The sequence below is a fragment of the Alligator sinensis genome, unplaced genomic scaffold, assembly GCF_000455745.1.
Source record: "Alligator sinensis unplaced genomic scaffold, ASM45574v1 scaffold585_1, whole genome shotgun sequence".
Lineage (NCBI taxonomy): Eukaryota > Metazoa > Chordata > Crocodylia > Alligatoridae > Alligator > Alligator sinensis.
The window spans coordinates 654,662-669,244 of record NW_005842530.1 but is presented as its reverse complement, the minus strand read 5'-3'; the positions used below and the strand labels follow the sequence as shown (position 1 = coordinate 669,244).

The 14,583-nt window shown below is 43.3% G+C and overlaps 1 protein-coding gene across 2 annotated transcripts in view; it reads right to left on the bottom strand.

The window, feature by feature from the left end:
• DGKI (diacylglycerol kinase iota) overlaps window positions 1–14,583 on the bottom strand; it is a 251,167-nt gene that overhangs the window by 171,745 nt on the left and 64,839 nt on the right. For both annotated transcript variants that reach the window (XM_025213468.1, XM_025213469.1), the window contains exons 3-4: window positions 6,960–7,055; window positions 3,223–3,297 (exon numbers count right to left, since the gene is read on the bottom strand). In XM_025213468.1, the coding sequence (XP_025069253.1) occupies window positions 3,223–3,297; window positions 6,960–7,055 (171 nt within the window). The remainder of the gene's footprint in view (window positions 1–3,222; window positions 3,298–6,959; window positions 7,056–14,583) is intronic.

Here is a 14,583-nt window from a genome sequence, read left to right as displayed (position 1 = left end):
TAGTTCTTGTGTTCTTTTTACTAGTTACTTGTTATCAGTTGAGTGCTGTTGTTTTACTTGTGGGCTTCTATGAGTGGCAAATATATGGTGGGGTAGGTAACAGGGCACATTCTGTCTCCCACTGGGAAGGGAAGCAGAGAGGATAACCATGATATAGGTACAAGCCTAGAACCTGGGAAACCCAAGTTAAATTCTCTGCCACTGACATGCTATGTGACCTTAATTAAGTCACTTAGGGTGTTGTTATACATTACCTTTAAGATGTGTTACAGGCTCTTAAAACAGGAGCACCCACACATTAGGGCAGGAAAATATGAGCTAGGTGCCCTCTGAGTATCTCAGATATAGTCCTCTTCCAGCAAGGGCAGAGAACTAGCTCATCTTAGGCAGTTCGTTTGCGGCCATGTTACACAGCTCCACAGGCCCAAGACAAGTTGGGCGTAATCCTCCAACATCCCAGGAGTCACCACTCCCAGCCATTCCCAAATGGACACTTTCTTTCCCCCATGTGACAGCAAGGGCAGCTACAGGGACCTTAAAAGTAAGAATTCCACCCCCTCCTCCCATTCCCCACCCAGCCCTCAGGGCTCCCCCTCTGCCCTCCCCCAACCCTTGCAACTCACCCTCGCCCCCTGTGTTCCCTAGTTCCCCACTCAGCTGTGGCTGCTGGCAGTATCCTGGGGGAGCAGGCAAGGAAAAGACCCCACCCACCCACCCACCCACCAATGCCACTGCACATCTCCAGGTGGATGCCAATGCAGAGAGCAGGAACAGCAGTGTGCAAGCAGCTGGGTTCCCCTTCCCCACCTATTCCACCAGGACAGTGCTGGCAGCCAAATGTCAATGGGGAGCTGTGGGAGAGGGTAGGCAGGATCTGATCTGGGGAGGCAGTGGTCAGTTGATAAGCACCTGGCCAGCGTGGGGGGCTGGGCCCAATCTGGGCCAATAGCAGGCCTGAACTGGGGTAGAAGACAGGTAACACAGACCTGATCCAGGCCAGCAGAAGGCAACAGGGATCCAGTCTGGGGAGGCAGGGGGCTGGCAGGCCTGATGTAGGCCCAGTGTAGACTGCTGGGGGCTGATGGGGTCCCAATCCAAGCTGCAAACTCATTCCTGTGACTACACTGCCCCAGACAGCAAGTGAGCCATGCAGACAGAGCCAACTTGGCAGTTCTCCCCCCTGCTTCTGTTTGCCAGACCTCTAAGGGCAGGTCAGAGCAGTGCACATTACAGTGGGTATTAACCCTTAGGCTAAGTGCAGATAATCCAAAAGCCTGAGGCTGAAATGATTCAATCTTTGCAGGTTAATCTAAACTGAGTAGACTGAACCAAGAAGCAAGTGAACAGACATTCACTTTTGATTCCAAAAATGCAGCCACATGCCTGTGGTGACTCAGGCCAGAAGCTGGGGAGTGCTACAGCACACCTCCAGCCTTTCGGCCACTGCGGATGGGAAGGGAGGGAACCTGGGACAGAAGCCCTCTGAGGGTTTTCCGCCATCCCTATATGAGGTGAGGGGGGAGGGGGCATGGCCAGGCCATGGCCAGCCAGCTGAGTATGGAGGGCTGGGGGGAGCAGCCCCTGCCAGGCTTTTCCCTTACTCCCTGTTCAAGCAGAGGTGGGGGATGTGACCAGGCCCCTGCCCGGGTCAGCACTCAGAGAGGGGAGGTAGGTTTAAACACCTCCCTTGCCCGCACAGTTCCCCAACTGGGGTCTGCCTGGCAGGGGCAGAATAGCCCCTGACAGGCTTTTCCCTACTCTCTGCTTGAGCAGAGAGAGGCGTGCATGGCCAGACCTCAGGTGGGAGAAAGGGGCTTAAACCCCATCCCCTGCCCACATGAGACCCCAGGCAGGGTCTTCCTGGGATCCCATGTGGGCAAGGAAATGGGTTTAAACCCCACTATCCCCCCTCCCCCTCAGCATGCCAGCCTGGCCCAGGGTCTGGCCATGCCCCCCGCTCTCTACTTGAGCAGAGAAAAGCCTGTCAGGGGTTGCTTCACCCCCACCATACAGACCCTGGCTGGGGTCCAGTGTGGGTGGGGAGGGAGGTTTAAACCTCCCTCCCCACCCTCTGCCTCAGTGTGCTGACCAGGGCCAGTGCCTGGCTATACCCCCACCCTCTGCTTGACCAGGTAGCAGAGAAAAGCTTGTGAGGGGCTGCTTTCCTCCACCCCCTCCCCACCAGGCAGATCCCTCCTGGGGTCCAGAGCCAGGTTCTCCCCACCCCTACCCCCTACCTGCTTCCCAGTCAGCCAGAGCAGTGACAGTGCTCCAGCTAGGGAGCAGAGGGGTAGGGCCAACCCTGCTCCACTGGAGCAGACAGCACAACCCAGGGCTCAAAGCATCCTGGGATGCTGGGGGACTGTGAGTTAACTTGAACTGGTAAGGGATTTGGGACAGAAGTTCCATAAACCAGTTTGGCCTAAATCAGTTCAGTCTGATACTACATCCAACCAGGTTTATTTTAAACCAGTTTCAGCCATTTTGAAAGCAGTTTAAGTGCATGGAACTTCTGTTGTGTTACAGATTTGAACCAGTTTCTGATCACTTAAACCGGTTTATGTGTAACTTCTATCCCTAGCCTTAATGTGCAAGTGCTCACAGCACATACTAACACTAATGCCAACTAACATTCCTTAAAGTTAACACATACTAATTGTAATGTATAACCACTCCTTAGTGTGTCTCCTTGGTGCCCGTGCCTGTCATGTGATCTACCAAATGACTTGCGAGCTGCATTTCCTCTAACACTTTGCAATGTTGGGGTTTCTTGGGGTTTTTAAAGGCTTCTGAAGAAAGTATTCAGAACTCTTGGTAGAGGTGATATCTTTTATTAAACCAACTAAATAGTTGCAAAAAAATTCTTTATTTGCAAACCTTTGGGCTCATGCACACTTCCTCAGGCAAAGGAGAATGCACAGATTGTAATATTTCTCCCAGGTAGAAATGAAACTTCATGTTGCACAGGAGACTAGAAAGATGTTATAGGTTTCCCTGGGTGGAAATGTTCATGTTTTGCAAATTAGGCTCAAATAAAAGTTGGAGCAGTCTGAAGAAAAGCATTTTAAAAATTCCAATCAATTCCATCTATCGTCTGAGGAAATCATACTAATATATTCAAAACACCAGAAATTTGGGTTCAAAGGGTTTTCAGGCAAAAGCTTGGTAACAGATTAATTTTGGAGTCTGTGTTCAATATACCAGTAGGTGGCGCTTTCTTACCTTTTCTAACTGTTCCATGCATGCATTGTGGACCACAATCTTACAGGCAGCACACTTCCTTCGGAGAGCCGATTTCTGCAACAGGAAAGAAAAGCATGAGTGTGTACAGGTAGGTGTTATTCACAGGAGGTACAATATTAATCACAGGCTGGACAAATTACTCTTTCCTCTTTCGTATACAATGGGTTTTCTGGTATTTCCTGATAATCTGATTGATCTGTATATTGAAAAATTACTTGATGCTGCATGGTAAAAAGGAAATGGTAGTAATACAGAGGGGGACATATTGCTCTGGCCTGTGGACTAGAAAAAGAGAACTAAGGCTATTTTTAGGCAGTAAATCAAATTATTGGTGACATTTTGACCATAGGCCTCTCTCAATAGGGACACCCTGTAAAGTGCATCACTAGTGAAGGAAGAGGGAAGCAGACAGAAAAAAAACACATGATTCAAGTCAAACAAGGAACAGAACTTCCCACCTTCTCATCACACACAATGCTGAATTTGATAAGCTTGGCCAATGCTTTGGGCGTGGAAAAAATCTTAGGAAACTTTCAAGAAAATAACCTTTCTACCAAATGTTTTTAAATCAACCAAACAGGATTTTATAGTGGGGGCAAAATTTTCTATTAAATTCTATAGCCTGGTTTTCTTTGCTAATTTATAAAGCCTTTCAGAATAATTTGTCATGAATCCTATATATCAAAGTCCAATAAAAGTCAACAGACTGTGCCCTTTTACCACAACATTTTTTCTTCTTCTCACCCATATTTTATCTAACAAATTGCACACACGTCATTTTAATAGAAGCTTTGCTTACAGACTGACTTGACATGTAAAATTATTGCAAACATACAGTAAGTTAAGGTTGAATTGGCTCAGATTTTCACATTAATTTCAATTCAAGTTGTTCAGGTCTCTAATTAAAGTTTTCTCTATACTTTTCCTGAGGTCCAGATGGTAAAGAGACCACTGCTATACGCTAGCACAATGCTGATAAACTTACACTTTGGTCAACTCCCACAGTTCTATTGAAAAAACTTTCTATTTCTGGTGTTGTTCTTAAATCCTCAGTTGACAGATTCATAATATTGCATAAGCATTTCAGCTTTCACTTTTTTAATAAAAAAAATAAATCTCCAGCCTTCCCGTTTGCTACAAAAAGGTTTGGGCATATAAAGCAAATATACCCAAAAGACAAACTAAAACAAACTCCCCCCAAAATAAATCTCCACACGCTTTTGCTGTTGTTTTTTAATCTCACAAGCCAGGATTTTGACTTCTTGAATGGAGGAGGCTGGAATACCAATTCCAATCGATAGTACTGAAGGACTATTGGCTACATCATTCTCCCAGTAATTCCCATCTCTTCCAACTTATACAAAGTATCAGCTCCTTATTTCAAAAAGGGTGACTTCATATCTAGCTATGACCTAACTTTTATGAAAATTTCTATACTGCTTTTCCAAGAATGCAAGTATAGCTTAATTATTTCTTGCCACTTTTCCATTAAAAATACCGGACCGAAGAACATTTAATAGGTATAAAGAGACTAGTTCCACCATAGAAAAAAAAGCAGTCTGTGTTTAATGGATCAATTTAATCCAAAAGAGTCAAAGAGATGGCCCATGGGCTAGAACCGGCTTGCAGAGCACCATCATCTGGCACTTGGTGCTTCCTATGGGTCTCAAGTTGACCTATATGCCACCTGAGGCACACACCAGACCAGCCCTGTGTGCAGGAGCCAACACACAAGCCGCACACAGCACCCTGGCCAGTTCAGGACACGCACCACACACTGCCCACTTCAGGACCTGCATTGTACGTGGCAGCCTCATGGGGCCAGTCCCACACTCATGCTGGATCCAGTGTCCACTCCAGCTGATCCTGAAGTGTGCCACACACAGCACCCACTCCAGCCAATCTGGGGTAGGCATTGCATGCAGCATGGGCCTGAACTGGCTAGAGCAGGCCCTCTGTGTGGCACAGTCCCAGACCAACCAGAGCAGACACCACAGGTACTTGATCCAGTTCGGGTGGGAGGGCAGTTCCATGCAACACACCTGGCATGCAAAGCCAGATATTTGACACCCTTGATTTGAGCAAAACATGATTAGAGTTAACAGATTCTAAACTCCATCTACAATTCTTTTTGCCGATACCTGAAACTTGCACACATTACACTATGTTATACTAGCAGATACTCCTCACTTTCTCTTCCAAAAGGAGCTAATACACTAAACCTTAAAATAGAAAAGAATCTCAGTCAGGTCAAGAAAAGCCCAGGCATTTAAGAACAGAGAAGTATTTTAAATACAAATCCACATTTCTGGGCCTGTTGGCTGCATTCAGATATAACATCCACAAAGATTTCATAAAGAAAACTGAAGTCAGTGGATCAATATCACTCCTTTGAGTCCAGCTGTATGTCAGGTCAACCCCTTTGATTTCAGTGGACATAACCAGGGATGGATCCAGATGGGGTGCAGTCACATCCCACTTTCCATAGTGTAGTTCGGCAGCTCCAATTCCCCATAGACCCAGAAGCCTGGATCCCCTGTGTAGTCCGGATCATGGGAGCAGCAACCAGGGACTTTAAGTCCTGGGAACAGCAAGGAATCCCACTATCTCAGCACCCCCTCCCTTTCTATCTCTGTTCAGTAGCACTTTCCCTCTGCCCTCTCTACTTAGGCCTCTGGTTGCAGGAAGGAGAGGTCTGCCAGCTGCTGTCTCTGTCCCAGACTGACCAGGGGGCAGGGGAATCCCAGAGCCACTCCTGCTCTGCTCCAGCCAGGGCTTCAGGGAGCAGCTGTGTAGGAAGCCCCACCTCCAGAGCCAGGGCTGCAAGGAACAGCTACATGGAGAGCCGGGCTCTACTAGGGACAGCAGCAGCAGGGGCAGCAGGTGGGTTCCCTCTCCCTGCTGGTCTCCCCAGGTGTTCCCTGCCAGTTTGGAAGCAGCCAAGAGAATCAATTTGCCACCACCACTGTCCCTGGATCCCTGGCTGAAGCAAGACAGGAGAGGCTGGGACAGCTGCCTCAATGAGTGGTCCTCCCCTTCCTGCACCTAGAGGTATAAGTAGAGAGGAAGAGTGGGGAATGGGAGGGCAGGGGAGGAGGTGTTACTAAGTGGGCTGGAAAAGGAAGGGCTACCAACAGCAGGGGGGCGTTCTTTCTAGCTTCAGGGACTTAAATAAAGATGCAGGCTGCTCTTCCTATGGTGGGGTCTCCATGCCCTGGTGCAGAGGTGGAAGAAGCTGGAAACGGGTGCAGCCACCCCTGCAGTGCTGGTTGCTGCTTCTGCACTGCCCTTTCAAAATCTTGGATCTGCCTATGGAGATACCCCATTGTAAAAGTGGGGTCACACAACTGACTTACAACGTGCAGTGGATTTGTAAAGGCCTATGCTATCTCCAACAGCTAAACCTTTAAAGAGCCTTTACTGACTTTTTGTGAAGGTCACTTCTATTGAAATTAGTGGGAGTTTGTTTGAATAAAGACCCAGTAAATAATCACAAGTCTAACCTAAGTTTTGTATACTATTACTGATTTGACCAAAAAAGAAAAAAAATGGGGAGAGGGGACAAATTAGGGCTGTATAAACAGCTGATTTTCTATTCCATTTTGGTTCAGCCCACAACTCAGATCTGAGCCTTATTTTGGGAGGGATGGAGGAAGGTGGAGAAACAGAAGTTGTGGGGGGTCTGCCATACAGAAATCTGATATTGTATCACTCACCGCGAATTTGACTTGGCAGCTGTCCTCCCCCAGGTAACACAGGTCCCCAGAAACATTGGTCTCCAGCCACAGATGTTCTCCATTCACCGCATTTTCCTAAGAAGAGATGTTAAATTGGTCTGTGGAGCAGTTTATGCACCTGTCAGATTGTTCCACTGCAGAAAACTATCACGCAACAGTGTGTTATGACTGACTTTCTGCTAATAAGAAAACCAAGATCAGGACTGTTTTGACTAAGCATTACAGAAGACTCCACATTGAACATCTTCCCACAGTAGTTTAGCTCATACAATCAGTTCCTCTCTTTCATGAGTATGAAATTTACAAACAATATTTAAAATAAAAGACAATATCACTAAACTCTTAGCTGATGTAAGTGTAGGGAGATGAGAATTTGAGGGACAGAGAGGCCTAGATAGGTAGAAATAATTAAACAAGCTTGCCCAAAAATTCTTTTGACATAGGCCACAAACACAACAGATGGGCAAAAGGAATCAGGACCTTCATTGCCCCTAAAAATCAAGCTGGTGTATTCGTGGTTAACTGGGTGATTCAGAGAGAACACATCTGAATCATCCAAAACGCTTTGAGAAGCACGTGGGCTCCCCTTGAAAATCCATATGTACTGATAAAGCTTGACCCTTGTTACTGACAAAATCTCAACCCCAGAAGATGTGGTTTCAGATTGATTACAGTTTCCATCCTACTGTAATGTTGGCTTAATAGCAAAAATCATAAAATTACCATACCATATTTGAGCAAAGCGAATAAATAGAAATCTTGCTCAACCCAAATTAGAGCATGATGGAAAATGCATCGACAGTCTCTGACATTCGGTTCCCACATTGCAAAGTCACAAATGATGATGATTTCCAACCAGATGGCATTTGACAGCAGGATGCTTAGAAATAGCCATTTTGGTTAAAATCATTTATTTTAAATACCCTTGACAGTTTTAATGTGTTGAAATGCATTTTTTTTTTCCTCTCACCATGAGGATTTTTCAGGTACAGCTTTTTTAAAAGAGAAATGTAGCAGACAGATTTTTTTTTATTCCTCCAATACAAATGCATTCACAATAACCAGATCAATATTAATTCGCATTTAAAGAATGTAAGCATCTATCAGTAGTGTGGGGTTGATTTACAGTAAGACAGTAGGTCAAAATCCTGAAAGGAAAGTGGAAGAAAAGGGTAGTATTTTATGGTGATAGGTCCACATGTCCATATTTAGCTGCATAACTATAAAATAAACAGCCTACAAAAGTCAGAAAACTTTTGGATAACATTACATCCAATATCATCCCCAACATGTGAGTCAAGAAATGTAGATTCTATTTCACTGTCACAACATACTTTATGACTTTGGGTAAGTAATTTCACCTTTCTGAGCCTCTCTTTCCTTTTCTACCTTTTGTCTACTTTATCCATGTAAAATATGAACTTATTAGAGCAGGGACTGTCTTGATCTATATCAAGGGTTGTCAAACCCCGGCACTCGTGCCAGAGCATAGCAAGCAAAGGCATTTTCCTTGGCACCTCCCCACCACCTCCCAGAAGTAGCCGGGCTTCTGGTATTCTGATGACGGTGATTATCTCTCCATCCTGCAATGCCTGAAATTCAATTCCCTGCCCAGTTTATGGGGAACTAAATGAAACAATGAGACAACAGAACAGGTGATGTTTCCACACTGGATAAGTAGAAATTTGTCAAAGGCAGTATTCTAATGAGACGCTTTCCTTACTAAAGTAACTAATGGCAAACAACAAATCATGGTTCATATGATGACCTAGATTATAAATCTACATCATGTTGATTATAAAAGCATGTGCTTTGGGAGAATAAGTTTAGCAAGCCAGGCAAGAAAGCACACAGCTCCTGGGACATGATTTTTAATCAGGAATCAGAAGTCCATAAAAAGAAGCAAAATAGATTAAAACCTTTTTTCATTCACATTGTTTCCCCATGACTTTCTAGTCAAGGTTTCTAAAGATAAAGTGGCCTATTTCCATAACCCAGTTAAGACCAATTTAGATTTTGTTCTTTGTTGTTCCTGAATGGGTCAGAGATTCATATGGCCTGAATTTATAATAGAAGTATAAATTTAAAAACTGGACTCTTTTGCATTTTATAGACTGTATTATACCAAAATATGGATTGGGTGGTCATAATGATACCTTCTGACATTAAAATTTGGTTCCCTTGTGTCTTGTGGGGTCATTTAAATCTTAGCAAAATGGATATATAATGTTACCATTCTGACCTGGAAGCATTTATACCCACTTTGGCACTCACTTTCCACTGGCATAACTGACTTCACAACAGAGTTGGTCAAAGCTCTTGAAGTTCTACCAGATATTTCAACATTCCACATTTTCCTTTAATCCTGAATCAGAACAAAATGTTGAAATTTCCTGTGAAACAAAATTTCCAAAAATAATTGAAACTTGATTGAAATTATCTTACTGAACCATTTTCTTTCAATAAGGTCAAAAAGTATCATGTTGACTTTATCTTGTTGACTTTTATACTATATAACATAACATCTCATAAACTGTAGTAAAATATAATACAAAAGTTGGCAGGATAAAGTGAACAAAAGTGCTTTGACTTTATTCAAACAAAATGTTTCAATCCCATCTTTTCATAAATTTGGACAAGAATTTTGTGTTCCTGAAATACATTCTGATTTCAACAGATCAGCATCCCTGCCTAAAAATTTGCAGCTGGGCCTTTTCCATAAGAGTCAGGACAATAAAAACAAAATCAGACCCATAGATTATAAAACTAAAAGGTACCAATATGTTTATCTATCCCAACCTTCTGCATAAGATAGACCACAAAGGACAGCAGAGTCCAAATTACTATACTTCTACACACAGATATTTTTATCCTGAAGATTGATTCAAGCAGACTCTTAATTATTTGTCTTGTTTGAGCTGTTTTGTATTTGCTGATTTGGGCTGGCTTGGTTCATATAACAATAAAAGAAATGCCATAGTGGGTCAGACCACATGTATCTGGTCTCTCACAGTGGTACAGAGTGCATGCTAATGGAAAGAGTATGTAAACTGGGCATATCCATGTCAATCTGTCCTGTCCCTCTTCCCCAACAATGTCCAACATTCAAAGTTTAGCATACGTATCTTCACTCTGAATGGATAACACGTGGGAATAAGGCAGGAATAAATTCTACTTACAATTTGGGAAAAGGCAAAAACCTCCTGTTTAATATTTGGTTGTTTGGTGTTTACGCATCATTGTGCAAAGAAAGTTGGAGCTCTGCTTTGTCCATAGTAGGTATATGGAATTTGTATCTGTAAGGATCTTTTTTACTTATCCTGTAAATGGAGAGAAAATCCCGACCCCCCTCCACACACTGTAGCAGAGGTAGCTGCTACTGTTGTGACAGATACCTGCTGCTCCACTTCCTCAGGTGAGCGCCTTCCACTTGTTTGCTCTTGTTCTGTACTACCGACATAGAAAGCAAGGTTCTTTTTAGCATGCAGATTGTTTTTTGCATATGGGAAAACACAGTGCATGTTCTGCTCCAAGGTTAATGCAAACATAGATTCACAGAGCAGAGTTTAAGGGCAATATCATAATTATATGTATTTGACCATAACCACTGTTCACATTTTTCAACTTGCTAAATTTGGTTTGTGCCTTAAGAGGTACCCCAAAATGCTGAAGGAAACAAAGCAGGCATTACTGTTTTCCTAAAGTCCTTTGGCTACTTCCACAAGCTGCAGCCAGAATGGTTTCAAAGGCAATGCAAACTAGCCTGTGTCATTTAATTTGTGGCATCAAGCAGCCGTGGATATTCAGCCAATCGGATCATCCAGCTGGCTGAACATTCAATTCAAAATGAGATATAACATGGCCTGTAACCATGAGAATGGAGCTTTCCCATCAGGGATGAACTTTCATATTATTATAAAAGGATTTCTAAATAAACCATTTAAAGGGGGGGAAAATGTTCAAATATATGAGGCAGATAAATTAAGCCAACTATCAAATCAGCCCTATCATGACATCATGAAATAAACATACAGAAATTATTTGTGTACATCTCAGTTTATAATTCTAGATTAAATTAAATCAATTTTTAAAAATCCATTTTTTTTCCATTTTTCCTTTTTCATAGTGTCAATACCTGGCAGAGATAAAGTTGTTTGGGTGCACTGGCTGCTCCTTTTTATCTTGCCATATTTAACTCTTATCTTTGGCTTCTTCTAGTTAGGGACAGTTACAAAGCCCCTGCTTACCCTTAAACTGCTGATATGTATTCTCAGCCTTATCTCCATTTTCACAGTTTTTGTTTGGGAATTTACATTAGAAAACAAAACAAAAACCAGTTACAAATGTCATATGTGATTAAAAAAGAAACCCAAAGCTGTGTTACCATATGAAATATTTAATAATTTGAAGATATGTTGTATCCACCTTAAACAACTATTTTAATTTTAACTTTTAGGGCCAGATCCATCAAGATGCTGTGGCTGCTTCCCTTCACTACAGAGCAATTCAACACAGCCACAGCTGTGAAGGTTGAATTCCCTGTCCTTTGTCACACATATCAGTCTTCATACACATATACAATCATAGAATAATAGAAAATGAGGGCTGCAAGGGACCTCAGGAGGTCATGTAGTCCAACCCCCTGCTCAAAGCAGGACCATCCCCAACTAGATCATCCCAGCCAAGGCTTTGTCTAGCAGGGCTTTAAAAGCCTCCAAGGATAGAGATTCCACCACCTCTCTCGGTAACCTGTTCCAGTGCTTTACTACCCTCCTCATGGGAAAGTTTTTCCTAATATCTAACCTAAACTTCCCTCACTACAACTTGAGACCATTGTTCCTTGTTTTGTCATTTGCCACCACTGAGAACGGTCCAGCTCCATCCTCTTCAGAACCCCCTTCAGATAGATGAAGACTGCTATTAACCGCCCCCACCCCCCAGCCTTCTCTTCTTCAGACTAAATAAGTCCAGTTCCATCAGCTTCTCCTAGTAAGTCATGTGCCCCAACCCCCTAACCATTTTCAGTGCTCTCTCTTAGGCTCTCTCCAATTTGTCTACCTCCTTTTTGTAGTGAGGGGCCCAAAACTGGACACACTACTCCAGAGGTGGCCTCATCAGTGCCTAATACAGGGAAATAATTTCTTCCTTCGATAGGCTGGCAACCGTCCTACTAATGCAGTCCAGTACGCCATAGGTTTTCTTTGCAACAAGGGCACACTGTTGGCTTATATCCAGTTTAAACCAGAACCCCCATGTCCTTTTCTGCAGAGCTGCTGTTTAACCAGTCAGTCCCCAGCCTATTCTGGTGCACAGGATTGTTCCATCTTTAAGTGCAGGACTTTGCACTTATCCTTACTGGATGTCATGAGATTACTTTTGGTCCAGTCCTCCAATTTGTTGAGGTCTCTCTGAATCCTAGCTATATCTTCCAGCATACCTGCTACTTCCTCCAGCCTGGTGTAATCTGCAAACCTGCTGAGGGTGCACTCTATGCCATCTTCCAGGTTGTTGAAGATATTAAACACAGCTGACCCCAGGATTGACCCCTGGGGCACTCCACTTGATACTGGATGCCCACTAGACATCAAGTCATTGATTAAAAACCTTTAAGCCCTATGATCCAGTCTGTTTTCTATCCATTTTACAGTCCATTCATCTAACCAGTACTTCCTTAGCTTGCTTGAAGGAATGTTGTGGGACAGCATGTCAAAAGCCTTGCTAAAGTCAAGGTATATCACATCCACTGCTCTCCCCACATCCACAGAGCCAGTCATCTCATCAAAGAAGGCAATCAGTTTGTTCAGACATGATTTGCCATTGGTGACTCCATGCTGACTATTCCTAATCACCTTCTCCTCCAGCTGCTTTCCTTTCTTATGTCCTTGTGAGATATGGTATTTAAAATTTGTAGATTCATTAGAATCTGCCAGGCGCTGTGCCATGAACACGTCCATTATGGCCTTGAACTTGCAACCTCTGGACGGTTAACAAAATGCCTTAACGTCCGTGCCACCCCAGGCCTCCTCCATGTGCTCACTAATGGATTCCTGGGGGACCTACTCCCTGATTTTTCCAGGGACTGAGGTGAGGCTGACTGGTCTCTAATTCCCTAGATCCTCCTTCTTCCCACTACAAGTTTTCAAAGATAATGGCTAGTGGCTCTGCAATCACAACAGCCAACTCCCTCAGCACCCTCAGGTGCATCATGTCCACTCCCATGGACTTCTACACATCCAGACTTTCTAAATAGTCCCTAACCTGTTCTCTTTCACTATTGTTGGCTGCTCACCTCCTCCCCAAACTGTGCTGCCAGGTGCTATAGTCTGGAAGCTGACCTAGCCTGTGAAGACTGAGATAAAAACGGCATTGAGTACTTAAAAGTTTAAAAGTGTATCTTTAAGTAGAAGCTGCATAATAAGCATTCTTCAACATGGATGAGTGAAGCCAAGATGGTAACTTCCCTATACTGCCAAAGGCTATTGTCTTAACCTAAGGCATTTTAGTTTCACTCCATTTGGAAGCAACAGAGGGTAACAGCCATTTGAAAGGGGGAAGGGGATCATGTTTGTTAAGCTACAGTAGCCTCGTTCCCTTTGAGAATGAGAGATCACAACCATCTTGAAAAAAATCTCTCTTCAAGGAATTCTCTCAGAAAAAAAACAATGCTGAAGGAGAAGCAGCAAGTATGATCATTAATCATAAAAATATTCCTTCAGACAGTTTCTGTGTAAAATGTCAGTGATTTTTAACTCTATGGAAAATTTAGGGAGTCACTACTATTTGTTACAATAACTACTAAAGAGTAGGCTAGTTTAAATGGGCAATGGAACATACATACCCAAGGGCTCTCCTTCCTCATGTGAATATCTGATGATGTATGCCTTCGCATACTTAGTTCCCAATTACAAGACTTAGTCTTGCAGAAAGTTTAATGGGAAGAGACATAATTTGGTGTACAAATTAGGATATGAAATGATAATTTAGAAGGCAGGGCATTCATATGGAAAAGAAATGCATTCATCAGGACCAGTGTTGCAATTAGTGAATGCCAGTGGGATTCGAGTTTATATATGACATTTTAAATCCGTCTTGTATATATCGCAGACCACATACATCTGATCCCAAAAATTAGCTATCCAAAACTGAGAAACATGTTTTAAGAGAGGAACCTGATATCTATGCTGGAATGGAGGCATAGGAGCACTGGAATGGCTGCCACATCTTCCTCTATCCCAGCCACATGGAGGAGGGCAGTCCCATGTTCACCATCAATCACCCTATCTTTACTGCTCAGCCAAAAGCAAGAAGTTTAACCTCATCACAGCCACTGCCAAATTGGCAGCAACTGTGACAGGGTTAAACCTCTAGCTTTTGACTGAGTAGGAAGGAAGAGCGAGCAATGCTGATAAGTAGACCCTGCCCTTGCTCCATGCAGCCAGAATTTAGCCATGACTAGAACATTTTTTTCTTCATTCTGCCTTCCCAAAAGAAGGTGCATGTCTTATTTGGGAGGCATGTTGTATATAAGAAAATACAATAATCCTGCCAAACTATATTATAATGAGGGCATGGGGTGAAAAAAAAATCATAGGAGTATTTTATC